At 41.3% G+C, this 27,960-nt stretch overlaps 1 protein-coding gene across 12 annotated transcripts in view; it reads left to right on the plus strand.

Moving 5' to 3' along the window:
• GLRA2 (glycine receptor alpha 2) overlaps positions 1–27,960 on the plus strand; it is a 112,690-nt gene that overhangs the window by 51,953 nt on the left and 32,777 nt on the right. For 11 of the 12 annotated variants that reach the window (XM_081907636.1, XM_081907642.1, XM_081907646.1 and 8 more), the window contains 3 exons: positions 1,734–1,816; positions 2,721–2,858; positions 4,521–4,735. In XM_081907636.1, coding sequence (XP_081763762.1) covers positions 1,734–1,816; positions 2,721–2,858; positions 4,521–4,735 — 436 coding nt within the window. The remainder of the gene's footprint in view (positions 1–1,733; positions 1,817–2,720; positions 2,859–4,520; positions 4,736–27,960) is intronic. The other variant, XM_081907643.1, reaches the window with a different exon arrangement.

Here is a 27,960-nt window from a genome sequence, read left to right on the forward strand (position 1 = left end):
TGGAGCCTCAGCTTCATGATCTGTCCTTCCAGTGAGCAGCCTATCTAGCAGGAGCATATGCATCCCTGCTGATTGCCCCGCCCTCACTAGAGGGTGCCTTTCAGTTAAAGGGCCCTAACACGCCATCACTTTCCTACTGCAACAGAGCACAGGAGACTTGTGATGGGGTCCTCTGAGTCTGAGAACAGCAACACTGCATCCATAGGCTGGGGCACAGGCAACCCAATGGCTCATTGGGTTGATGTACTTCTAGGGTTTCCTCCTTCTGTTTCAGTGCCCTTGTCCTCCTCAGCAATCCAGCTCTAGGGACATTACAGTAACCAAGCTTGATCCCCATTAATCCCCATTAATAAGACCCTCGTACATTCCTGGAAGGCTTTGACTTTCAGATCGCTGAAGTGTAACACTACATCTGTTTTTTTTCTTCTTTTTTTATAAATATTTATTAAGGTTTTTACAGAAAAGAAAAAACATCCAATAGCAATAAACAGTATTACTTTGTTTAACCAAATTTCATATCCTCTTTGAACTTCCTCACGCCTCCCACTCCCATTTACATCATTAATAAATTTTGTCCAGCAAATTATCATCTTATTTCCAAATTTTTAAAACCGCTTATTTAGTTACAATAAAATTGTTCTCCTGCAAATTTGTTTTTCTTAATCTCTCTTGTCATCAATTCCTAATCTATTTTAGTGATGGCCAATTATTTATAACTAAGCATCTTTTTTAACATTCCAATAGTTCATAATATTTTTGTAAATAAATCTTAAATTTCTTCCAGTCTTCTTCCATCCTTTCTTCTCCCAGGTCTCGGATTCTGCCAGTCATCTCCGCCAGTTGCATATAGTCCATCAGTTGCATCTGCCATTCTTCCAGTGTGGGTAGATCTTGAGTTTTCCAATTCTTAGCGAGTAGTATCCTTGCTGCTGTTGTCGCATACATAAAGAATGTTCTATCTTTCTTTAGCACCTTCTGGTCGACAATGCCCAGGAGAAAGGCCTCTGGTTTCTTGGTGAAGGTATACTTAAATACCTTTTTCAACTCATTATATATCATTTCCCAGAAGGCCTTCACCTTAGGGCAAGTCCACCAGAGGTGATACATCTGTTTTTTTTTCTAATGATTTGTTAATCTGAACAGTTTGAAAGTCCCTGTCCTGGTATGGCAAAGAATAATAAAAAAGGTGCAGCCCAGGTTTGGACTCAAATCAAGATTTGATTTCACTACTCCCCACCCACTCAGTGTGATACTAACAATTCTGTTTGTAATAGCGTGCCTCTTTCTTGACCAACTCTTAATAGAGGTTTCTTGACTGTAATGTGTGCGTGTTTTTAAAAGAGGTCGAGAAAATGTGAACGGCATTTGTAGGATTGGTTTGCATATAAATCCGCTCTAGCATGCAATTTGCAAGGAGAGGCGTATAGTTAATTTGCAACAGAAAAAAAGAGATTTTTAATTCAGTTTGCCACATCATTTAAAATATATATGAGGGTACATTGGAAGCAGACAACTATTTTTTGGAGTTCAAAGGGACTTGTCTGTGAAAGAGCAGCTCTTAAGATAAGCAACATCTGGCATACTGACCTCGTTTCGCCATCAGAACTAATAGAACTAATAGGATACAGGCTTTGATCTTTTTCATGTAACAATGGCTCATTTAAAAGAATCCCATTTTTGTTTATAATTCCATGCTTACTAAACGTAATTAAATCTCTTTTGCACTCCTTTAGGCTAACATTAACCTTATCGTGTCCCATGGACCTGAAGAACTTTCCAATGGATGTACAAACATGTACGATGCAGCTAGAGAGCTGTAAGTAATCAGATGCCGTGTGTGTGTGTGTGTGTCCATGTATGATTGCACTGCTTGAAATGTCAGCATTTAATGTCACTTTTATGCTGCTACAACCTCATGTTCTCTTACACTATGCTGCTGGCGCGTCTTTTCTGCTGACACAGAACTCTGCAATAACTGCTGCTGCTTCCATCTAACCAGGTTTAAATTGTCCCTCTCACATTTTAATCATGCTTGTTAGATAGCCTAAGCACTAAGGGTATTTTCAGACCACAGAGCCCAATGCGCTAGCTCCTGACCTTGGGAGGTTTTCCCTTCCCCTCTCCCCAAATGAGGGAGTGTTCCAAACTCTGCTGAGCCATTTGTCCTTACCTCTAGACACATTTGTTTACTCATAAGTTGTGGGCCCTCTGTATATATTTTGGAAAGCTGTGTGTGCGTGCCATGCACTTGGACACCTCTTAAAATATTGTAACCAAATTTTGCATGGTGGTTCCTGAGATCGAGGGGCAGGATTTTGTCTATATTTGGATGCCATTTGGAATCAATATGGTAGACTAACTAAATCTTTCAAAACTTCATTGATTTTAACCACTACACCAATTTTTTGGTTTCTTAGAATTATAGAGCAACACAGAGTACAAGGCTGCTAGAATTATAGATTCCCCCAAACATGGTCTTATCATAGATATCTTTGTGTGTTTCCATTATTTATACTCCAGGTGTACAGTCATTGTTATCATGTCACTCTTTGTGAGAAAAGTAGTGATTATAGTGCTGTTTAAGAGTTAATTTAGTGTATCTGCCATTGATGTTTTCCCACTGAAAAGCAAGAGTGCTTTTACTGCCATAATTTGTCTCTCTTGCCTTTAGACTGTGCTACTCCGATATTATCTAATCAAAGATAATTTGTTTATTTTAGTTGGCTACACTATGAATGACCTGATATTTGAGTGGATGAGTGATGGTCCAGTGCAGGTAGCAGAAGGCTTAACTCTGCCACAGTTTATTTTGAAAGAAGAAAAAGAACTTGGCTATTGCACAAAACATTACAATACTGGTGAGCATTTGCTTACTGTTTTAACAGTTAACTTCTGCAGATGACAAGAAATGGGGTTAGAGGGGTTAGCTGGGTGTGGAAGGGCAAGAAATGCATTTTATACAGCCTTCCCCAAGTTGGTGTCCCTCAAGTTTTGGACTATGACTCCCATCAGCCCCAGCCAGCATGGCCAATGGCCAGAGACCATTAGAGTTGTAGTCCAAGACATCTGAAGAGCATACGAGGATCTTCTTCCAACAGTATATGTATGCATTTCTCTGTAGCTATTATGAATTCTGGTTCTTTACTATTTCATTATGTGGACTACATTGCACCCCAAAGGGTCAGAAAACAAAGAGTTTGTTTTTAAATTTGAACCAGGAAATACATTTTAAGGGGAAATGCCACTCAATTGCAATGCCTGGAAAGTTCGTTTTAAAAAGAAGTTCTTGATCAAATTAATCCTGTCCAAATAGGAGCTTGTTCCTCTTATACAAAATGAACTAGCTCAGTTCAAGTTCATCCCTGACAACATTTTATCAGCATTCAGAATGCTTCCAAGCTGCTGTGCTCAAAAGTAAATAAGAGGCAGCACACAAGTATTAAGTAGCCTGACAGACAGAATGTCAACAGGTGGAAGCGTTCACCAAAATTGTATTTCCATACTCAAAAAAGTTTACTCTATTTAATTTGTGCCAGTCACATGGCACAAGCCATCGTGTGCTTTGTTCCTGTACTTCTACTGAAAGCTGTTGGAAGAAAGCAAATCTCTTCAGTTGAGAAGATAATTGAATTACCTCACATTCCTTCCTTCTGATTGTTTTACCACAGTGATTAAGTGACTAAGCACCATTAACTACAGCTGTGCCTCCGTATCTGCCTAATAAGCCTTAGAAAGATGCCATCACATTTTGCTTTCTAAGTTTCGTTATAAATGTTCAGTTCACATAACTCTTTTTTAAAATAAAAAATAAAAAGCTAAGAACCCAGGTCTCCTGCTGAGTTTGGGATAGGGAACAGACAAGAAAAAGAACTAGAACTCATTCAAAGTTCTACTCTAAAATTAATTCTTAATTCACAGTTTTTGTACACCCTGCAATTGGGGAAAGTACTTTCAGGTGTAGTTCATAAATTTTTGGACTAGTTCGGTGAACTAGTTCACTCCAAGCATTGCTGGATTTGGAATGCAGCCAAGTATTATGTTCCAAGTCGGGTTACTAATTACAAGCATTGGTGACTTCGATAATTTCCATTGCTGAAAACATCAGGCCAAGTGCCCCAATTCAAGTATTTCATATCTGATTGTTCAGGAATAAAAAATTGTCTGCCGTTTGAAAACATGAATAAAACTACAAAAGCCCTCATTATACATTAATAAAACTATATATAGACTATCCAGAAAAAACAATGTGTATCCCCACCCTCCATGGAAAAAATGTGTTACAGTAAATTGCATCAAGTGATATAAAATGTCAAGTGAGCACCTTGAAGTCAGCTCCACCAACATAGGGTGCCAGCCACAAGAATTTGTACTGTATTTTGAAGTCCTTGGTGAAGGAACGAAGGAAGGAATAATATTAGACATTTCAAAACTCCCTGTGCCTAAGGCAGTTAATTTATGCTCATAATAAAAGAAGATTAAAATGTACAAAAATGATTTATAAAAGCAATTTCATGTTCTAGGAAAATTTACATGCATTGAAGTAAAGTTTCATTTGGAGCGTCAGATGGGATATTATTTAATCCAGATGTACATTCCTAGCCTGCTGATCGTCATTTTGTCCTGGGTTTCTTTTTGGATCAACATGGATGCTGCTCCAGCCAGAGTTGCCTTGGGCATCACCACAGTCCTGACAATGACCACTCAGAGTTCAGGCTCCAGAGCTTCTCTTCCAAAAGTAAGAATTCTCCGCTTAACCCATTCGCTAATGGAAAGCAGTGAATGCTATCTTCGCTATCATCTTTTGTGTCATGCTCCTTAATTTTTCTCACGCATTTTAATTGCCAGATGGCCTAATTCTCCATATGCTCTGCCCTGGTGAGATCTTTGGATTTGGTCCATTTTACTCTGAGAGGGGGCTTCTGTGTGTGCAAGAGCGTGAGAGTTAAAATATGTAATGCAACATATGGAAGGAACAGGATAAGGTCATGATTCCTCTTGGGAGGCCATATGCTGGGGTTGACAGGAACCCTGGTCCAACACGAGGAGACAGAATCATTGGGAATGCATGGGCAGATTTGGGCCAATGAAAGTGTTCGATGGTTGCACCCACACAATGCAAAAGTGAGTTCTTTGATTGCGTTTTTGTCCTCTGTTTACTAATTTACATCTCCTGAAACCTTCCTTACGACTCTACATATATTGGGGTTGATTATGCTTTTTAAAATGTTTCCATTGGATTCCTAAGCATGTTTAAATGGAAGGAAACATGACTGATTTGAATGTGACTTATGCTGTTACGAACACGTTTAGGATCATGGTGTGCTTATATTTACGAAAACCTCCTCCTTTGAGCAAGGGGAGTTTTGTTGCTGCTCCCTTGTCCTTCCAGCTACAAAAACAAAAATGAACAGGGGTTTCCATCAAATGCACATGCAGAGCCTATGAACAAGCAGCTTATATGTATGTAGGCTCTGTTCACACCTTCAGCTGAGCATGACCGGGTTGCTACTTCCCACATAAAAGCAGTCGAATGATTCCACACAGCTTGGTCATCTTTCAAGGCCATGATCTGCAATGACTCACATTTAATTATATTTGAAGATGGTGTAGTCTGTTGAAATGGGATATTTTGCTGAAACTTTGAAAATTGCACAGATTTTGTTGATGTTGCTCTTCTGGTGGTAAAAATGAAACACCACTGAAAAATCTGGTGATTCATCACTGTTGGCTCAACTGAGTGGCTTGCTTTGCAGAAGACGTGGTTTTACATGCGGATTGTAAGGAATGAAATGTTCCATGGAGAATACTTCTATATTTTCTTCACAAATGTATGTGACATTTTATATCTGGAAAACAATTTAGAAAACATGAAACTGCTTTATTCCTGGTGAGACTATTGGTTCTTCTAGCCTTGTATTTTTCAGTCAGCCTGGCAATAGCTTCCAAGCAACCATTTCCCCAATCCTTTTAGGCGGAGAGACTATTTAAAACTGGAGACCCTTTTAAGTGAACAGGGAACCTCCTGCATGTGCTCTGACATTCAGCTATGACCCCTCCTCAATATAGATGAGTGTTGGCAGATGGCTAATTTTATCCTCCATCTGAATGTGGCTCTTTTAGTTTGGCCAAGGTTTAATTGGCATTTTCCTTTGGTTTAATGTTCAGCATTCTTTGCTTACAATTCCCCATGGCTCTGGCCTTACTACCAGGCAGAGTCCCCATCTACACTATACCAGTTTAAACAGCTATGCTGTCCCCCAAAGAATACTGGGAACTGCCGTTTGTTAAGGTTGCTGAGTGTTGTTTGTTACATTTCCCAGGGAAATGTATGGAGCAGAGAGGACCAGAATTAGGCAGCCTCCTGAAATGATTGGGGTGTGGAGCTGCAACTCCTAAGTATTTACTCCTAAGCTGGCCTCTTGTCTCCAGATGGAAGACACTGTCAAATCGCCAGCGTTGAACTTAGAGTCTCCTGGCAGTCCAGTTGGATTCTATATGTTGAATGAGAGGGTGCCATATTGTCCTTTACCATGGGCAGAAAAGTATATTGGCCTGGCTTTATGATGGATTGCTTGTAGATGCCTTCTGGTGAGTAAAGGAATATTATGTTAAAGGTGTGATAGCTGGATGCAATTGAAGAAGGGCCTACAAGGAGGGAGAATGTAACCGTTTAAATATGGGATTGGTTCTGATTTGATGCTTGATCTAACTCATAATTGTTTCCCAGAGTCAATGCCGCAGTACTCGGGTTAGGCCCCATTCAATTCAACAGCAGCCCCACTTTGTAAAGCAAGGGATTGGACACAACGGTGTATTGAGGCTGGACCTCAAACCAGATAGTGGACCTTCTTTACTGATTATATGATGGATTTAATAGACCTACAACTAGACGCTGTGACTTGCTTTACTTAACATGATTGCTAGCGGAACTACCTTTGACTGACAGCAGTGTGAAAAGTTTGAAGGCGCTGTTTTGACACATTTCCCTGTTATATGAGCTAGTGAAGACAAATAAATAAATACGGTAATTCTAGGGAAAAAGAAGAATGATTTTTAAAAGAATAATTTGTAACGGTGGAGGGGACATTCTAATTACATGAAAAGGATTATCGAAACCTCTAAATCTGGACTTGTTGAGTTGAAGAACATTAAACCATATCTTTAGGGGCCTGCCATGATTATTTATTTCACAGCTACTGCTCTTCTTCATGTCAGATTCCCTGATGCTAATGCTGTTCTCTTCTGAAGACATCGAGATTGCTTCTCTCAAGATGGATTGCTGTATGCAGTCAAACATGGCTCTCTATAATACGCTTCCAAAACATTTTACCGACACCTTTAGAGTTACCTGAGATGTGCAATTCTGTAACTGAGTTGGGCAACCAAACTACAACCAGTTTGCAAATGTTCACAGATAGTCAATGCCCTTTTCTTAGTAAAAACATAGGAGGTCCATCTAGCTCAGCACTGTCCACTCTGACTGGCAGCTGCTCTCCAGGATTTACACTCCCAGTCCTACTTAGAGAATGTTGCAGATAACCCGGGATCTGATGCATGCAAAGCTACAGCCCTTCTATTATTTTGTATTAAAGTTTTGTTTTTACTGTGCTAAGTTTAATACAACAAGGATTGTACAGGTTTGATACAACTAGCATTGGCTTCAGTGGGAGAAGAATAAATTCTTTCTGTCCCAGCCAGGGCTTGGAAAGTGTACTGGGTCATCTACCATTCCCACACCCGCTTAACATTGCTTTGTTAGTTTGTAACCTTAAAGATCTTACATAATATACAAAGATTTTGAGATTTTTATATCTATATGTTTCCATCTATATAATTAAACACGAGATGCCAAGGCTTTGTGTCTGGTTTCCATGGAAATGCACCGACAGCAACAGGTGTGCTGCATAATTATAGGCATTGGTTTTTAGCCTGAGAAAACACTAATCCACAAAGTGCCATAAAATATACTCTATAGCATGTGTAACCATCTTTCTGTGCATGTTCAACTCATTGGGGAGAGTGTTGAAACATCCAATACTAGGACTTCTTGAAAAAGCCCCAAAGAATTTGTTGGAAATCCGGATGTTTAAAAGCAACAATAGAATTAGTATCTCAAAAAATGGTAGTGCAAACTCCTTTTCCCATTTATGCATGAATACTACTGTGGTTGGTTTGCTTTTTGCTGGGCCTGAAACAGGCTTTACCTCTCAGTGGCTGAGTTTGCATGCGATGATGAATGCCACAGTGAATGATTTATCATGAACACACAGATATTGCCCACTAATATGTGAGATGAACAAACCACAATTCCTGGCTTATCATAACACCTGAACCAGAGACCATAGTTTATACAAATCACAATCAGTAAGCCAATAACAAGCCTTAGCTATATTGAGATAATATCCAGCCAGGTATTGTGGTTTGTTTCTCCCACACATACTAAAGAGGGAGCAAAGTAGATGAGATTGGTGCATTCATGGAAATCCATTCACCATGGTTTGCCATGGTGTGTAAACCTCAACCCAAACAAATCAGAACAAATGCTCAGTAAATGAATATATTAGTGGAAATAACATGCAAAAATGTGTTGCGTTGGGGAGAAATGCTTTGCAAAAATTGCACGGAAGAAATATATATATTCGTAGAAATGTTGATGAATTTTCATGAGGACTAAAAAAAAAAATAACAGATGTGGCATTGTGGAAAGGTGGATTTCAGATTGGAAAAGAGAGAAACCGAAATGGATTTTATCAGGGTGCCCTGGGCTGGGCTGGGCTGAACAAAACACCAGGTTTCCTCTTGCTGACTCCCTCATCTCTGATTTTGTTTCATTTTTGTAATTCAACGAGTGGGACACTTGGAGGTTAGATTGAAACATACATGGGGATGATCCATATTTGGGGATTGTCACCACTTTTGTTCCTTTGTTGGGTGGTTACCTAAGCAGTTATTTGAATAATGATCCAAATATATACCAAGGGATGAACAACCCCTCAGTGGGAACCTATTTTTAATGCACAGTGTGACACAAGTAACATGGAACTCTCCCCCCAACCTGCCCACCCAGTTGTCCTTATTCCACGTCATAAAGGCTTTTTAAGGCTCTAGAAAGAATATTTGGATTTCACAAAAGATCAGCAATTGCACTGTTATAAATACCTATAAATTTTTCAATCTTGTGTTTGAAAGTCTGGATTCTATGGTGTAATTGCATTTGCTTGCTGGGACTGGCTGCTGTGAGCAGACTGCCAGTGACTGCACACATTCACGAAGCTTTTATGTTTAGGTCATTCTTTAGCACTGCTATTGTGTCCTCTTTGATGATGGTTCCCTTTTCTCCATATGTATCATTTTGATAACTGGAACCATTTAGGCCTGCTTAAACATATCGATGCTTTTGTTCACTTTGAGGAGTAGGCACCTGAACAGGGCAGGTTTTGGTATCTATTCAGTACGCAGTACAAAGCAAACACTTGCTCCGCTTGTGATTTACAAACTGTTCTTTGCCAACTATTGTTACCTGAAGTGTCAGCATTTATTTTGGATTAAGGAGCTTTTGAATAAGACAATGGTTTCCATGCAGACTGTAGCAGCAGTGTGCCAAAATAAAAAGAGGTTTGCATTCTGCACAACACAACATACAGAAATAGCTCAATTGCATTACATACACACACAAAAAAGTATTGTACTAGAGTCTGAATAAACCCTTTTGTAGACTTGCTCAAAATCTTTGTTCCTTGGTTTCAAAAATAAAACATAAAAAGCCACTGGCTATCGTCTTACGTGTTCTCTACATCTCTATCAATCAATTTAGCATTCACCCATCATACCTATTTTGTTGTTGTTGTTGTTGCAACTCCCTGCTTTCTTAGTCATGTCAGCTGGTAACCTAGGAAGATTTTAACCAAGACTGAAGCCCAAGTACAGGAATGCACCTTCAGTAGAGGTCTGTTCCACTAATTACTTGTACGATCTTGTCAGATGAATTATGAATTACGGTCAATTTACTGTGCTTAGATTTAGTTGTCATCCAAACGGAGCTCTGACTGAAGGCAAGGTACGCTCTGTCTAAAAGCTCTGTCTATTTTAGAGTTCTTTGAGAGCTTCACTAAGCATGAAGATGGGGGTGACCCAGAAGACACTGTGTACTTGAGCTTTCAAATACGCTCCTGATGAAGCTTAGCAGTCAGCAGATAGACCTGCTTTTGGATCAGTTACTGGTTAAAGAACGCAAAACAGAGAAAGTAGGAGTGAATGAATGGTTCTCACAAGTGAGAGATCTACGAGGTTGGGGTCCCCAAGGATCTGGATTGAGTCAAGTGCTTTTTAACTTGGTCCAGAGCAGGGATGGGGAACTTGTGGCCCTCTAGCTCTCATCAGCCACAGCCACCATGGCCAATGGTCAGAAAGGGGGACCTGACCTCACATGCACACTGATGGGGTCTGAACTGACAGTGGTGTACCAAGAAAGAGATCTTGGGGTTGTTTTGGAGAGGTCAATGAAAATGTCAGTTCATTGTGCGGCAGTTGCAGGGGGTCAGGAAAGTGAACTGTATGCTAGAGACCATTAGGAAAGTAGTTGAAAATAAAACAGCCAATGATTATGAATATAGCTGGGACTGAGAAGCTTTTTCAGTCAATCCCAGCCCTTTTGCATCTGGCCACAGCCCAATTTCTTAGATGCCTTTAGCAAGTCGAACTCAAGGGGAACAGCAAAGCCCCTAAATGGCGCCCTGAATAAGCCTGTAGAATCTAAAAGCATCTCCTCACAATAGCTTCCTATATGGTTCCTATTTTGGTTCAAGCAACTGTATGCCTTGTTGTGTTGTTACATATATTTTGTAGGATAGTTAAGTATGGAAACAAGAAATATTGTCTTTTGCTTATTTCTGGAGCGCTGAAATAGCGCTCCTGAAATCTGCTGGTTTCCATTTTATATCATAGACTTGCTTTCCCTTTCCTCCTATCTAGCGAGAGACAAGAGCAATATATTACTGTTGTGTTGATAGTGGTAGCCTATTTATCATGACTTTGGTGGCATATCTTTGGGGAGAAAGATATTCATGTTTCTCTAGGATGACTGGGGCAAAGACAGATGCTTTATAATTTTAGCAAGGCCGCAAAAAACTCTCTGTGTGAAAAGCCTGCCTGAGCAGTACCTGCAGTGGAGCAAATTGGTTAATGTAAAATTCCCCAAACATGGCTCTAAGAGTTGATTAGCTTCACGGTTTCCATACATTAATGAGGCTTCCGTAAAAGCTGTTCACAGTTTAGACGATTTGCCCTGAGCACTTTTCTCATTTAAAGGCATGGAGCGGGTGTAATGAACTATATAGCAGGTTCATTTGGTCAGCCTCATTCAATATTTGGATTATTAGATAGCCATCTTGCAGATATGCTTGCGTCTCAATTAAAAAATGACAGCTGTACCTGTCAAATATATGTGGATGTAAACTGAACCAGGTCATTGAGAGGGGGGGGGGTATAGCTCTTGAATGCTTTGCCTCTAGAAGGTCTCAGGTTCAATCACTAGCATCTCAAGTTTTAAAAAGGTATCTGAGGCAGAGGGTTGGCCAGGTTGGGTACTGTCTGAGGGGCTCGGTTTAGGAAATTGCAGTCAAACCTAATTATGCGTAAGTGCTAGTTAGTGCATGAAGGGGTTAAGACAAGCAAGGTCTATTCCTAGACTCAGCTAGGCCACCCATTACCTCCATGAGGGAGGTAGTGAAGCTTCCTTTCTTCCTTTACTCACTGTCTCCCATCATGTAACTGACCAGGACAGACATGTCTGAACTTACTCCAAGTTCATGTTTAAAACTATTAGTGCTTTCCCCCCTAGAAAATTAGGTGTTGGTACTCACCATGAGGGACACGGGTGGCACTGTGGGTTAAACCACAGAGCCTAGGACTTGCTGATCAGAAGGTTGGTGGTTCGAACCCCCACGACGGGGTGAGCTCCCGTTGCTCAGTCCCTGCTCCTGCCAACCTAGCAGTTCAAAAGCACATCAAGTGCAAGTAGATAAATAGGTACAGCTACAGCGGGAAGGTAAACGGCATTTCCGTGCGCTCCTGGTTTGCCAGAAGCGGCTTAGTCATGCTGGCCACATGACCTGGAAGCTGTATGCCGGCGAGATGAGCACCGCAACCCCAGAGTCGGCCACGACTGGACCTAATGGTCAGGGGTCCCTTTACCTTTTACTCACCATGATGTTGTTACAGAAAGTGCTACACTTTTTAACAATGAAAAAAGGTGCTGGTACTGCGTACCCTTGAGTACCCCCTTAAAAAAAAACCACTGGAAACTATATAGTGCACCCAAGAGTAATCTACCTGCGTTCTCCTTGCTGCTGCATGAGACAAGGCATGATTCAGACCTTTGGATTTAGTAAGTAAAGCTGAGAGCCAGTGTGGTGTAGTGGTTAGGAGCGGTGGTCTTGCAATCTGGGGAACCGGGTTCATGTCTCCGCTCCTCCACATGCAGCTGTTGGGTGACCTTGGGCTATTCACACTTCTCTGAAGTCTCTCAGCCCCACGCATCTCACAGAGTGTTTGTTGTGGGGGAGGAAGGGAAAGGAGAATGTTAACCGCTTTGAGACTCCTTCGGGTAGTGATAAAGCGGGATATCAAATCCAAACACTTCTTCTTTTTAAATTTATTTAAGAGTGTGTGGTCTGCTCACTGCTAGATGGATTGATAGAAGGTGGCAGGAGCTTTAAAGCAGACTAAGTGCGATATGCAAAAGATATTCCACACTGTACTACTGCGTAAATCTGAGAGTGTTTTTAACTCTGCTGGGGGCTTTCTCCTGCTGGAAAATGTGAAAAGCCCTGCATTTTGAATCTAGGTGCCCAGTCAATTCTTTTGTCAATTACCTACATATGGGTCTGATCCATAGCTGTCAACTTACAGATTTGAAAATAAGGGACCAGCAGCCTCGAAAATAAGGGATCAGCAGCCAAAATAAGGGATTTTCCGAACACTGGTATATTCAACTTCTGAGCCCTTCCAAGGCAACCCGGCAAAGGGGGTGCAGCAAGGAAAACCATGGCAGGGAGAGGAGCTGCTTCCTTTGAAACCTGGGGAATTTAAGGGACATCATCAATAAGGGACAGCAGCGGGACACAGCGCTAGGATAAGGGACTTTCCCGCCAAATAAGGGACAGTTGACAGCTATGGTCTGATCTATATCCCTCCACACTCAGAAGGGCCCCACACTGGTCTGATCAGTCCACACTGCTAAAGTTCCCAGGATACTTTTTTGGTAGGGAGGATGTTCTTTAAATGTGCTTTCAATGTACGGTGTATATACACCCCCAATTTCTAAGTCTCCAACTGCTGCAGATAGGTCTAAGGTTGCCAACTTTTTTGTTATAAAAAGGTAGCTTTGTTCCTGTGCCTTTAACAGTAACCTGACATGCAGGCATTTAGCAGAATGAAACTTTCCCAGGATTTTTACACCATTGTAGGAAATGCTTGTGTTGCTAAATTTCCAGGAGCTTTAGAAGAAAAATAACTGAGACCTTCAGACACTTATACAAATGATGTTTACACATTAGAACAAAACAAACTCAGATTATTCCTTTGCTAAGAAGAAGAAGACGACGCAACATGCAAATGGAATTCTAAGTTTAAACATTTGCAAGAAAATAGAGCATTGGTACTTTTTTCCCCACACAAAAAAAGGAAACACAGCAAAGGGGTGGGGGAATCACAGTGAGGCATGGATGACAGAAGGATATGTAATGAGCCATTAAATTATAATAATTAAAATCAATTATCTCACTAGCTAAATACAGTCATATTTATTGTTGCGTGTACTTTCTTGTACAGTGGGGAAAAAACAAAAACAAAAAAATCAAGGATATGCTTGCAGTTTTTTCAGGAAACTTACAACTGAGGCAGGAGAGAGTTCCTCAAAATTGTGTTGCTTTTCTTCTTCATCCCGCCCTCCTTTTGTTTACCATTTTTTAAAGCCAGCAGCTTTATTTGCAGTGCTTGCAAATAAGTTATGAGGCAAGCACTCAAGATACAAACTTGTGTTTTGTACTGACAAACAGCAAGGTCAAAATGGGTATGCAATTTTGATAAGAGCTTTCTCTTTCTTTTGTCACGGATATTCTCAGATCCAAAGGCAAGAACGAAGCTGAGATCAGCTTTGTGAAACTGGGCCAAGAACTCCTCAAACCTAAAGTACCAGCCCATTTTATCTTTGCTTATTTTTGAAGTACGGATGGGTAAGGAATTAAAGAAGATAGCATTAAGTGTGTGTGTGAGAGAGAGAGAGAGAGAGAGAGAGAGAGAGAGAGAGAGAGAGAGAGAGAGAGAGAGGGAGCAATGGAGTGGCGGTGTTTCTCAATGGATAATTAACAAGGCTTTTGATTGGTATTGTCATGTGGCTCTGAGACATGTTCAAATGCAAATGTTGTTCGTGTAGTATGAATAAATTCCCGTTATAAGACAAACACTCCGGTGCATGTCTGCCATGTCACTTCTCTTGTTTGGTGTATTAGTGTACACTGGAAAGCAAAACATTGAAAAACAGTATATGTAGGAAGAGGTGGTGTTGGGTATTGTACCATCAAGAAGTTGCTGACTTCTCCCATGGAATGATTGTTCTGGCCATGGATGCTATGAGAGTGGTAGCATTCATCCATTGGGGGGCAAGCACAGCAAAGGGAAAGGAAGGAATTTCACTGGGAAGGACAGCAGGCCAGAAATTCATGTCAGTTGGAGGGGTTGGCAAGAGAAAGGACTGTCCCAGCTAGAGCTGATGAGCCATTTTTGTCTCCCCCTCTAAAGTGGATGTGTGTGAAAGAGTCATAAGTAGAGGGAGAGATCACGGCCTCTGAAGCTATGGCAGAGCGATTGGGACATCACCAAGAACATGTCTTGTTGGCGTTGAAACATTTCCACTGGCTTCCTGTTGGTTTCCAGATACAATACAAATTCTGCTTCTGAGATTTTAAAGGCCTTCATAGCTTAGAGCCCAGGTTTCTAAAGGAGCTCCTGGTCCCTGCAAAAAGCTGCCCAGCTCTTATGATCTGGTAGTGTTAATGTTACCTGAGGTCAGGAGATCTATGACGCTCCAGAGGGCTTTCTCAGGGAGGTGGTGAAACACTCTTCCCCTCCTGAAGTGCCTGCTTTGTCTGTTTTTCAGTGACAACCTATGAACAGGCTTTCTGAATATTTGGGGAGATATAGTGGTGGATATGTAAGGTGATAGGTTTTAATTGTGTTTTATGGTTTATGTCGTCTTTTATATTGGAACAATTTAACCTGGGGCCACTTGTGATGAGGGGCAGAATATACATTATACAAATAAAATAAGAGCCTAATAAGAGCCCTGTTGAATCCAGGCAAATATGAAGCATTTAGTAATGATTCCCATAAACACTGTTGTTATGATAATCTAATCCTAATCATTCAGGGTTCATTTTAGCTATTATATAGGATAGTCAGAACCTAGCTCCATGTAGGGAGACTTGCATGTGTGCAGCTGCTCCTCATTAAAAGCGCATCAAGAGTCAAGGATGGGGCTTTTTACAGTCTATAACTGAAGCAAGTAAAAATCCCGTTTTTAAAGGGATGCATCCTGTCCAATATACCACAGACTAATCATACACAACAGGTTCTTGATATTTCCTTTGTTCTCTATTTTTCCATATCAATATTATTGCATTTCTAAAGCCATGCATCATCAGGAGTTTAGGTGTTGCTGCAACTGGTTTGTTTTTCTTAAATGTATTTAATAGTTTAGGAGACAAGGTGCTACATTTGCTTTATCTAGTACTGATTCTCAAAAGGCGGAAAATTCAGTAACTGGAGTAGACATTAAACCTCATTTAACAAATAACATGCAGTGAGCCATTTCAAGCAATAGTTTGCTGTTCTGGGAAGTTTGCCAAGAAAAGCATTAAAATCCCTCTCTTTTCACAAGGCAGTCCTAGGTATGTCCAGGTAAGGGTGTATGGGATTGCAGCCTTAGTGCATAGGTTTAGGGAACCCCAGTGCTACATTTGGCTTGGTGTTAACATCTAAGAGACTATCTTCTCCATCAGTAAGTCTTGGGATAGTTCAGTTGGTAGAGCATGAGACTCTTAATTTCAGGACCATGGGTTTGATAGCCCCACATTGGGCAAAAAGATTCCATCATTGCAGGGTGTTTGACTAGATTACCTTTGTGGTCCTTTCCAAGTCTATGATTCTATGACATTTTAAAAGCTCAGCTAGAATACATTTTGGTATTAAGAAACAACTGAAGGTGGCTAATGAGAATACCTTTAATGTATCTGAAGCAGCAAATATTAAAAACAGTATCTGACAGTGACTAAAAGTTTCTTCTTTTTGTATCCGACAAAAAAATATATTGTACCCAACAGTTAACAGATTGCAGATTGTCAAAAGTAAGACGTTAACTCATCTATATTTATTTACCAAATCAATGATATGATTTGGATCTAAAAATAACTTATGTAATGTAAGGCATAGATATATAGTTCTTGTTTGTTCCAACTTCCTCTCTGTGTGTCTCTCTCATATTTCACACATTTTCTTTTCTGAGAGAGTGGAGTTGCCAAGATACCATAAAAGGTACTCCTTTTCTCGGGCTTTCCAGCTGTGAGTAGAGAGGGCATGGGGAATCTTTTGTAAACTCCTCAACATATGCTTCAGACAACCTTTGTGGCTCAGAGAGGTGTGGACAGTTTTAGCTAAGTTCAGAGAACTGAAGGTTGCTCTTATCTGTCTCAGTGAGTTTCAGGGATACTGAATGGCACTATTTAGAATTGTCTTTTTTGGGTGCTTTCAAGAATGCAAGTACCAGAGCACTAGGAAGAGACCGATTAGCCTATTATACAGTCCATGCTAATTTCACATGTATTCATTCTTGTTCTACTCATTTCTGAATTAACCTGCATTTTTTTAAAAAACCTACATAAAAAGTTAAATATGTAATATGCTATACATTTTATCACAAAATGCATTTTTAATACATATTCTATCTCGACGTTCACATTTCTAGATCCATTTTGTAATGTATTCGGGTACATAGGTGCTATGTAATGCGAACATTTTGGTTCCCGTTAGGATGAGTAAAGTCATTTTGTGTTCCCTTGGCATTTTGGCATAACTTGATGTGCAGACAATGCGTCTCATTTAGAGATCTAGAAGCAAGGTGCTTCCCCCAGACCACTGAACAAACTCTCTCTATCCACGGGAATACCTATGAACAGGCTTTCTGAATATTTGGGGAGATATAGTGGTGGATATGTAAGGTGATAGGTTTTAATTGTGTTTTATGGTTTATGTCGTCTTTTATATTGGAACAATTTAACCTGGGGCCACTTGTGATGAGGGGCATCCTACATACCAATTCACACATTAGTCCAGGAGTTGTGGATCAGGTAAGTATACAATGGAATTGATAGAAATAAAACTCATTAAGCATCTTTATGCACACAACACACCATGGCTATGGTGACCCAGTTCCAGCTGACAATTGTTGTTTGCCTTCTTTGGTCTTTGTTGGAAGTGTAGGAATGAGGCCCAGCCAAAGCATTTTGCTTCCTGTGGTGGAATAGGGAATGGTGCTGTCAGGATGCTGTCAGCAGCTCCTAGTTGGTTAGCCAGGAAAGTATAAGACAAGTAAAAGTTTCTAACAGCCCTTTTTTATTTCAATCTTTACAGAGAGGGGCTATAGAACCCTGCCTCTTGGATAATGGCATTGTCCTGAGTGAATCTCCACCGCCCGTCTTTCCCACTTCCTCATTCGTCATCATCACCTCCTCTACAGGTGCTGCTATGTGCCCTCTGTCTTTGAGCTCTGCTCTCCTACTTTTAAGGCTCGCCGGGTTCTAGGAGATGGAGGGTCTGGAATGCTTTCTAATGACAACGTGTCAGCTGGGTGTTGTCCCGGCTTTCCCATGATTTCCTAAGTTTTCCCCTCATCTGCCTCTGAGCTGCTACCTCCCTCAACCCCCTGTTGTAAATCTGTACTATCTTCCTCTTCCTCCTCCCTGGAAGGGTCAGGCTGGGGAGGCGGTCTCCACCATTCCTCCTCTGCCCAGTCCCTGACAGGTGCATCTACCATTTGCCACCATCCCCAAGACAAGGTGCTTAGCATCTAGCAGCTGCAATAGCTTCCAGTCCATTTCTGAGCCTGGTTCAGGCTGCTGGTCTTATCCTCTGAAGACCTTTATGGCTTGGGACTAGGGCTGACGTATAAGTTTGTTGTTTTGAGCCAGAAGATGGGAGGACAAAAGAGCTCCTGGACCTGGGGAGGTAATTTCAAGAGGCACAAACAGTTTTCAAAAGGTACCAGGGGGGCCAACGCTGGCGTTGGCAATGATTTGTTTTAATAATAATAATAATAATAATAATAATAATAATAATAATAATAATAATATTTATTACTTTAATGTTGCCACTAACTATAGATGAGGCGCTCCTTTTGGAAGCTGCTGACTCAAAGCTACTGTTTCCACTCCCCCTTGGGAATGCCCCTGGAACAGTGCGCCATCACGAGGCAGCATTGATCCTAGGATCCGATGACTCTTTGGTATTCCCGTGGTTAGAGAGAGTTTGTTCAGTGGTCTGGGGAAGCACCTTGCTTCTAGATCTCTAAATGAGACGCATTGTCCGCACATCAAGTTATGCCAAAATGCCAAGGGAACACAAAATGACTTTACTCATCCTAACGGGAACCAAAATGTTCGCATTACATAGCACCACTAAGTCGAGACAAATGTGATATTGTATGTAGCAATCACTAACCACAAATCATAGGGATGGTGACATTTACCTAAGGGGAGAAATGGAGATGGGAGATTTTGCTGTTACACATGAATAAAGACGAGCCTGTTAATGACAGTGATGTTGATGAAAAGTGAGCTGCAGGGAGCTGTTCACCAGAAAATTTAAGGTCAGGTAAAGAAAACCTAATAGTCTCTTTTAAAACTGCTGTCAAGGCAGCATTCCACATACTTAGTTCCTGTTCATATGGAACGCGGTAGGGGGAAGGAGCAGAGGGAGACTTCATAAAATTTTGTACTGGCTTTCTCGTTTGGAAACAATGGATGGAAGGCACAACCCGTATCTGTTCAGTCTGTATCTGTAACTGAACATTCCCTTCATAAATAACCTGAGTCCTGAAGCTCTTTCAGGGGTTGTTGGCCTGAAGTGAATGCTTGGGTGGACCAGTGTCATAGCAGTAGGCTCCCCCTGCCCAACCTACATGTATTTATGATAAGTGTAGAGAATCTTGCTGCATATGCTTTGATGGATCTGGCCACCATGACAATCACAAATCAGCCCACTAAAATAGAATCCTGTACGTGTCCCTCTATCACAGGACTCACTAGTGTGACACCCGTGAAGTCTTTCCAGGGTGCCGGTAAGGCCTCTGAGCCCCCAACCTCACTGCCCCTTTGGTCATGAGGTGCTAAGGGTTATTACCTTTTTCTCACTTTAGAAATACGCAGAGTTGAAAAAGGAAGTTGAAAGAGTGACACTCTTTCCCACTTCCTCTCTCAGCTCTACATGCTTTTCAAGATGCAGATGAATTCTACTGGATTGGACATTTATCAAGATCAACTGGAAATATGAAGTGTGCTCATTTCTTAAGATAAGCTTCAGAGGGCCAGCTTGTTTGCCCACCTAGACGATAAATTGGTTTGGGGACAACAGAGACAATGCCTTTTCTGTGGTTGCTCTCCAGTTAGGGAACCCCTTCCAAGTGAATTGGTTCCCTATAATACAGGCCATCAAATGGGCCTTGGAAACATGCTTGGTTGGTGTGGACTTCCTCTAAAGGTTTTTGTAGCTGCAGGGTTTATCTTTGCTTGCTTGTTTTTTGTACAATTGCTGAGGGCTTTTAATAAATTTTTTATGAGGTTTTATTGACCCATGCTTTTAAGATGTTGTGTTTCTAACTGCTGTGTTTCTAATAAAGTTATTTGGAACTTGTGCTCAAAAACCCGCTTGTGGGTTTCCCACAGGCATCTGGTTGGCCACGATGAGAACAGGATGGTGATCTAGTTGGGCCATCAACCTGATCCAACAGGTTGTTCTTATGTTCCTATGAAATTTGAATACAGTGGTACCTCAGGTTACATACGCTTCAGGTTACATACGCTTCAGGTTACAGACTCCGCTAACCCAGAAATAGGTTAAGAACTTTGCTTCAGGATGAGAACAGAAATCGTGCTCTGGCGTCGCAGTGGCAGCAGGAGGCCCCATTAGCTAAAGTGGTGCTAAAGGATAGGAACAGTTTCAGGTTAAGAACGGACCTCTGTAACGAATTAAGTACTTAACCCGAGGTACCACTGTACATGTTATATTTTAACTATGCTCTGAAAGATGATATTTAAAATACTTAATGAATAAAGAAACCTTTACTGAAGTTCTCTTACACTGAGTAGATCCACTGGTCCATGTATTATCTTTAATTATGATCTCTGACATATATAAAAGGAATAACAAGGGTATTGGGGGGGGAGTAGTAACAGAGAATAGAAATTTATACTTTTTTAGATAATTCCAGCATTAATATTCCATACTTCTTTAGCAGAAGATAGTCGCATAAAAGTATTAACATTCCATTTTTATGTCTTTAAGAAAGAGCCAGTTTAAAATTCAACTCTGAATTTTCTACATGACATGGCTTTTGCATGGCCAGTGTTTGCCAGTGGCATCTCAGATACTGTCAAATATGTGGTATACAAGGCTGAGGTTAAATATACTTAATGACTCATACTGCAGAGTTTTGTCTGCTTTCCTCACTAGAAGGAAACTATCTGCACACTGAGCTCACAACTTTCCAACTGATCCATTTAGCAAATGCTGATATTCATGTATTGAACACTATGTGCATTGGCTGCAATCCTGTGCCCACTTGAACTCAATGTCTAGAGGGCTTCAGTAGAAAGGATAGGAGGGGAAAGGAGGGAAAGAGAGGGAAAAATGGAAGGAAGAGAATATCTTAGAGTCTATAAATAGTCCTGCTTTATCACTACCCGAAGGAGTCTCAAAGTGGCTAACCATCTCCTTTACCTTCCTCCCCCACAACAAACACTCTGTGAGGTGAGTGAGGCTGAGAGACTTCAAGAAGTGTGACTGGCCCAAGGTCACCCAGCAGCTGAATGTGGAGGAGCGGGGAATCGAACCAGGTTCACCAGATTATGAGTCTACCGCTCTTAACCACTACACCACACCTGGTGTAGGGGAGGGGAGGAGATAGGGACAGGTCAACAGAGAATGTTCATCAGCATTGCCAAACTATAATTCCCAGGATTCTTTGGAGAGATTCAACCCTATATAAGTTTGAAGATATGCCCCTATTGGCTAGAGATCAACAGGTCTTCTAAATGAAATATCCTCAACCATTGTATCCTTCTGTAGAAGGATAAGGAAATAGAATCACATTTCTTCTATGTCCCCACAAACATATGATTACCCATGCTCTTGGAAATGCTAAGATGCAAAAAAAAAAGGTGGGGAGGGAGAAGAAAAAAATAAAACTCAGATACCAGTTCTTAAACTTACGAAGTTCTTATAATTATCATCTTAAAGGGAAATTGTTCTGGGAGAAGAGGAGCCGATGGCAGCCAGTCTCTTGACATAAGAGAAGAATGCAGCACTGCTTCCCATCTCTCCCTTATCTACAGCTTGGTGGAATTTGCATTTCATATTAACATTCTGAATATCCTTATTGGTATTTCTGTATTGAATAGTTAAATGGGTGAAGGTGGATCCATGCTTAGGAGAGAAATTGAGGGAGGCACGAGCATGGATGATACAGTGAAAAGGAAAGAAAACTCTTCATCTTTTATGAACTGAAAGGAAGAGGAACAGCTGGAGGAGAAACAGAGATGTGGATGAACTAAATGTTGTACAGCTAATCTGCTCACGAGTAATCATGAGTAATTAAGAAGGGCTTTGAGAAATGAGTTTCTCGTTAAGTAGTTTGGGACAATGGAGCATCTCCTGTGTTTTATTAATCAGCCAAGCTGCTGATTAGAACCTTCACTTCTCATTTGAAAATAATTATAAAGTAGTAAACAACACTAGTAGGTGACCTTTGAAAACTCAAAGTATCCTCCTTCTAAAATAATTTTGGAAAGGACATGAGCACCTCTAAGCAGTTTTTCAGAACCATGTGGACATGTAAAAGGGAAACGGATCATTCCCTCAACACTCAATTTAGTCAACCATGACAGCTTCAGAAGAATAGTCATTTTGGTCCATAGAAGCAAAAGAACATAAGGAAACCAACATAAGGAATTTTGTGACCTGTTTTCATAGGCTCATATGCATTGTCTCCATCATGAACCTGGGGTATATTGGGTGTTGGGGGAGGAACACACCGCACTCCTTCTCAGGTAGTTTGTCCAACTTTGGTCCCTACCCTGCACTCAGCTCTCACTTGTGGCTCCTGGAGGCTGTTAGCATGTGATAGCAGCCACACCCTGGAAATGGCTTCAACTGGCCAGCTAAACCAGGTGAGGGTAGAACTTCCCCTGCATGTGAAGACAGGCTCCAGGGGATTCAGCGGATGAGACCACTGGGTCAAGAAGGTTGTTTCTGCATGTGCTGCAGGGGGAAGTGAGGGGCAAATGGGGCTTGTCAACCTGGGAAGGTAGGCCATCTAGGAGAAGATAAGCTCTGATCCTAAATCTCTGCTGCCTTGCACCTTGGGAGAAGCAAAGGCTAAGGAGCAAACCCTGCACAAATCTAGAGTAGAATCCCTAATAATTATTTTTAGGGCTGGGTGATGTCTTGTACACCTCCTTCCAGCAACTTCTGTGGCCAAGCTGGCACCAAACATATTGCTCTGCTTTCCTTTGGACCACAACAGTGAGACTGGGGGGCGCGTTCTTGTCATCTTCAATCTGCACCTCCAGGCCCAAATAACAGCACAAAAGCAGGCATAGACATGCCCATAGTCAAGGAGCTTTAGGGTAACCACAGATTATTTTCTTCTGTAAAAGGTGGCTTTGCGTGACACAATACTCTGATATTTTAGAATAATGATTGCAAGCTGCTTCACAGTCCTTTACAGTCCAATTTTATGCATGATTTAGATACATGGCTGGAGAGCTCTGCTGAAAAATTCAAAGAAGTGTGGACTTGGAAGAACATAAGTGTTTTGGAAAGTTGGGTAGATTCGCTTTCAAATGTGAACTGTATTTAATTTCTCCCCTCTCCCTAATCCCTGAGCTGGTGGATACCTTCCCCCTCTCCACAGTGCTTTTTATCTGCCTGGATCTTCCCAGCTTTGGTGGCCTGATAGGTTTCTTGGCTTGCTTTTTCACCGCAGCCACTGTAGATTCATGATGACAGGTAGGTAAATGTCAGTTTACATGGAAGAAATAAATTCAGCAGGTTATGTGTGAAACAGAGTTCACTAGGGAAACAAAAGCTTTGTTATATTTCTAATTACTAATGGCAGAGGAGATTATACTGACATTTCTGGCATTTTTAAAAAAGAAATCATAAGACACAAAGGTGATTTAAAATCCTTGAAAGCCTCTCTATTTTTACCACTTCTGTACAGCAACTTGCAAGTAATCAAAACCAGGGGTCACAGTTCATTTCCTTTCAAGCACACCTCTGTTGTTTTTCAGTACCTGCTGAAGACCTTCAACAAACCTTTTAAGTAGAGTTCCCCTCGTCTCCCCCCATCTATGTATAGGATTTGAAATTGTTTTTCCTTTGAAATGGTCTTTATATATAAAATTGTTTTGTATATGTTTGGATTGCTGGTGTGTTATTGCTAAATCACTTTGAGATGTTTCCTAGGAAAGGATCCTTAAATGGAACAAAATAAACTAACAAATAAATAAATAATTTGCCAGCAGGGTCAGTATCATCAGTCCTTTGAATATGGAACTTGGGTGGTCTGGTGCCTCTCAGTTTGGCAGTAAAAAGGTAGGCAGCCAAAAACAAGTAGTTTCTGGATGCTCATGGTACTCCTCAGATACGCTAAGAAGAAGAAAATTAAAAGATAAAAGTGTCCTTAAAAGGGGGGAGTGCAACAAGGATCCATATCCAGAAGTCCTGTGAAATTCTGAAGGTTTCAGTGGAAGATACAAAACAGCAGGGACTGATGCCCATTTGGACTGGTAGGATCAACAGGAGGTCAACAGCAGGTGGAGCCAGAACTAATGACAGGCAGAACCAGCTAACTCTAGTTTTGTCCCCATCCTCTTCCCTGCTGAGTTCTACAACGGGAAACATGGAAGAGGAAGCTGCTACAGGCAGTGCCATTCTCTTGATGATAGTAAGAAAGAAGTCATGCAGGTGGGGTTGACTGAGGGCAGAGTAAGGTTAGTGGGCCAGCCTCCACTCAAATGGAAGGAAAATGGTTGTGAAGGGGGATTGGGCCATTTAAGGTCTTTACAGCTTATAGGCATGGATGTGAGGCTAAAAAGAAGGGGGAAAGGGCTCTCTCTGAACTCTGTGGGGAGATTTCAGGTGGGAGGAAAAGGGGGGAAATGAAATCCTTCACCTTTTCCCATCTCCAGAGCCCCCCCCCCATACACACACAGAGAGAGACAGAGAGAGAACATATAGCAATAAAACAATTAGCATGGTACAGCTCCCACAGTTTCAGGAGGAAGGAAATATGCCCTTGTTCTTTCTCTTTCCCATCCAAATGTCTTTAAAGTATGTGACATCTTTGGCAACCTCAGTGTCAAACAGAGTGATCTGAGAATCACAGCTTCCCTTTGATGACTTACTAAAGTGCCAGGAGTGAAGAGTAAATGGCAGCCATTAAATATCTTGCCCAAATATTGATGTCTTACATAATTGGAAAGCAAATATGAATACATCATAGGCTCATGGTTTATCAGAGCCCTAAAGTAAATGGTTTTAAAACCTTGTTTCCACAGTATTTTAATACATTGGGGGGGGCTGTATACACAAACACAAAACAACAATGGTTGACAACAAAGGAACGAAACATACAAAGTAAGACGTAAATATATTCATGAATATATTGAGTGTCATATCAGTAACTGCAGGACCAGACTGCATGTCTTACAGTTCATGATGTTGTTGCTGGTTTGTTTGTTTTTTTGAAACTGTTGTTCTTGATTGTATATTGAAAGAAAAACAGAGGTTTTTCAGAGGATATAAGATGTTATTCTATGAGATAGTTCCAGCAAATTCCACATGACTGGATCACAGCAGCCCTGTCATCTCACCTCACAATACAGCATCCGGCATATATAAAATATGATCCTAAAAGTCAGGAATCTTCTAGAGCTGCATTTATCCTGCAGACAGAAGCATAAATTGCATGCTCTCCCTGTATGCTTAGAAGCACCTCAAGATGCTCAAGAGACTCCTTTGATCAGGGTTTCTAGAAAAAGGGGTGCCATAAATCACCCTTGTTCTCTCAGAATGGCAATGGCACCCACCTGAGAGGTGCTGAAACTGAGTTCAGCTGAGTTCCAGCTGAAAACCCCCCTGCTTTTTCACACTGAGGGCCACAATCCGAAAAGGGCAGCCTGCTGAGAGCTTCTGTAAGACTATACGTCTGTAAGACATCCCAGCCAAACAAAAACCAAAGGTTTCCATACACACAGAGGCAGGTGGGCCAGAGTTTACTCACTTGAGGCCTGATGGCTGAACAGAGAGTTCTGGATGAGCACACTCAGGTCTTGAGCCTGAGGTTCCCCAATCTTTATTTAGTCTTCCCAATCATTGCAGATATTGTTAACATTTACTGAAAGCAATAGAAGGCAGTATATGCAAATCATTTAATTCTTGTGTTGTATTCAGTGAGCTAACAGTTTCTACCTACAAGTGGAAGCAGAAACAGAGAAGTTGTTGGGTTTCTTCCAAGTTACCTCAAAATTTCTTCACAAAACACTGCTGCATTATGCTTGACAAATACTTTGCCTTTTCAGAATCCAGCAAATATGAGGCTAGCTTATTTTGAATACACACGTCTTTTGGATGACTCAAGTTTCCAAAAGAAGGTATTTCTGAAGTGTGCAGAAAATGCTTTAGATATGCATGCAGTTGCTAAGGCAATAGGAGGCTCTGGTGTTTGCATGTAGCTGCTCATGGGCTTCAAGGCATTGTTTAGACTTAATCTTGGCCAAGTTTCAAAGCTATGCAGCGCTGAGATGCATGACCAGCATCAACAGGCAGCATAGTCAGGCACCAGCTGGGGGTCCACTGCTAAGCAGAAGCCTTTGAAACAAACACTGATGTTTCTCCAGTTTCCCAGGTATTCCCTTTCCACCCTCCTTTCCTCCTTTGACTTACCAGAGTTGACAGGGTGGGTCTGAGTCTGTCACCCAGAAGTGGTCCTTGACACAGCCCTGGTGAGGCCCCCTTGCTCTCCAGCTTCCCACCGCAGTGGGCTGCTGGTGTTTCCCAAGAGGAGAGGGGTGAGGGGGAGGGAACTCAGAACTGTGAGGAGCAGCAAGAGCATGAGATTGGCTTTGCCATGATGCACGGTGCTAAGCTCCCCATCCTTCACCCCTTCTGTCTCCCTATCAATGAGCACCAGTTAGAAACCAGGCTTCCTATATTTCTGCTCCAGCTTTCTGGAATTCCAATTGGCACCCAACTATAGCCAAACAAATACAATAAATAAATCTCATTGATCTCGGGAACATGAAATTTGATTGTGACATCTTAAGAGGTGTCTAGATGTATAGAGAAGAGACAAAGAAACAAAGAACTTCCCAGGGTTTTGTGTGTGTGTATTTTTCTTAGTTTTCTTTGGTACGTCTCCTTCTTGACAATGGGAGAGAGACTCTCAGATCTTAAGGAGGTGGGGTGTCCCATGAATACATAATGTACATAGAGTCTGTAAGCTACTGATCTGAATGTTTCACAAATTTGAGGGTGTGGTAGATAAGATATTCAAAACCATGTATTGATTTACAAGATAAACCCTAGATTTCTAAGGCTTCGGTGGAATTTTTATTGCAAACTCATCCTAGCAATAAGTTGTACAACAGCGAAGGAAGAGGGGAATGTGTTGCTGCCCAAGACCAAGCAAATTCAGTATCACATTTTTTCTTCAATGATATTTGTATGTGCATTGTGAATGCCTGTCATATATGATATCTCTGCCTATATGACACCCATTCACTTTAAATCTGCATTCTGAGAGGGAACATTAGATGTGTTTGACCAAAAGAACTGCTGCATTTGAACTTGCTATTCTCATAGCAAAATCAGACCAATTTAAGAGGTGGAGAATTCATTGCATGTCACTTTCTGCCAATCATCAAGTATATTTGCCCTTATTTTCTCATTCTGCCAACCCACGTTTCTAAATTGCAAGTTTATGCTGAGATTCATCTCTTTTAACATTAGCTTCCTTCAGTCCCATGGTAGCACTTTGACTTTTTTGAAACAAGAAAAGAGAAACAAGATAGTAATAGCTGGAGGCAATGTTTCACAGCCAATAGTTCAACTAGCTAGGATATGAAGGCATTTGCCATCTAGTAATGGTCTGTGCTGCTAATTTGGAATTAGCACAACTTTTATATAATTTCTAAATGAGTTACAATTTATCCACAGTAGCAGGTGGCAGAGTGGTGGTGCTCACCTGACCTATGGCAACTGAGTTACAGCTGGCAGCTGGTTGGCGCTGTGCAAACACACCAGCAAGAGCACCAATGGTCTCCTGCTGCTTTCACAGAACTCACCGTCCTGCTGCCTTGCCCTTCCAGCTCTACCTCCCAGTAAGCAGCAGTGATCCATCTGCCAGGAGGTCAGTTAAGTGATGATGCCCCACAACTCTCATTCCATTCCATTCCATTCAGCACGCACAGAATCTGCATTCAGTGTGTTCCACTCAAAACAAGGCGGTGACACTGTTAGCAAACACATTTCCAATTGCAAGAGTGAAGGACAGCTCTTGGAACCCTGAAAGCTAACATTCAGGCCAAGTTACACAACTGTTGTGTGCATGGCTAGCCACTCTTTTAC

The sequence above is a fragment of the Podarcis melisellensis genome (genome assembly GCF_964234715.1).
Source record: "Podarcis melisellensis genome assembly, chromosome: 4".
Taxonomy (NCBI): Eukaryota; Metazoa; Chordata; class Lepidosauria; order Squamata; family Lacertidae; genus Podarcis; species Podarcis melisellensis.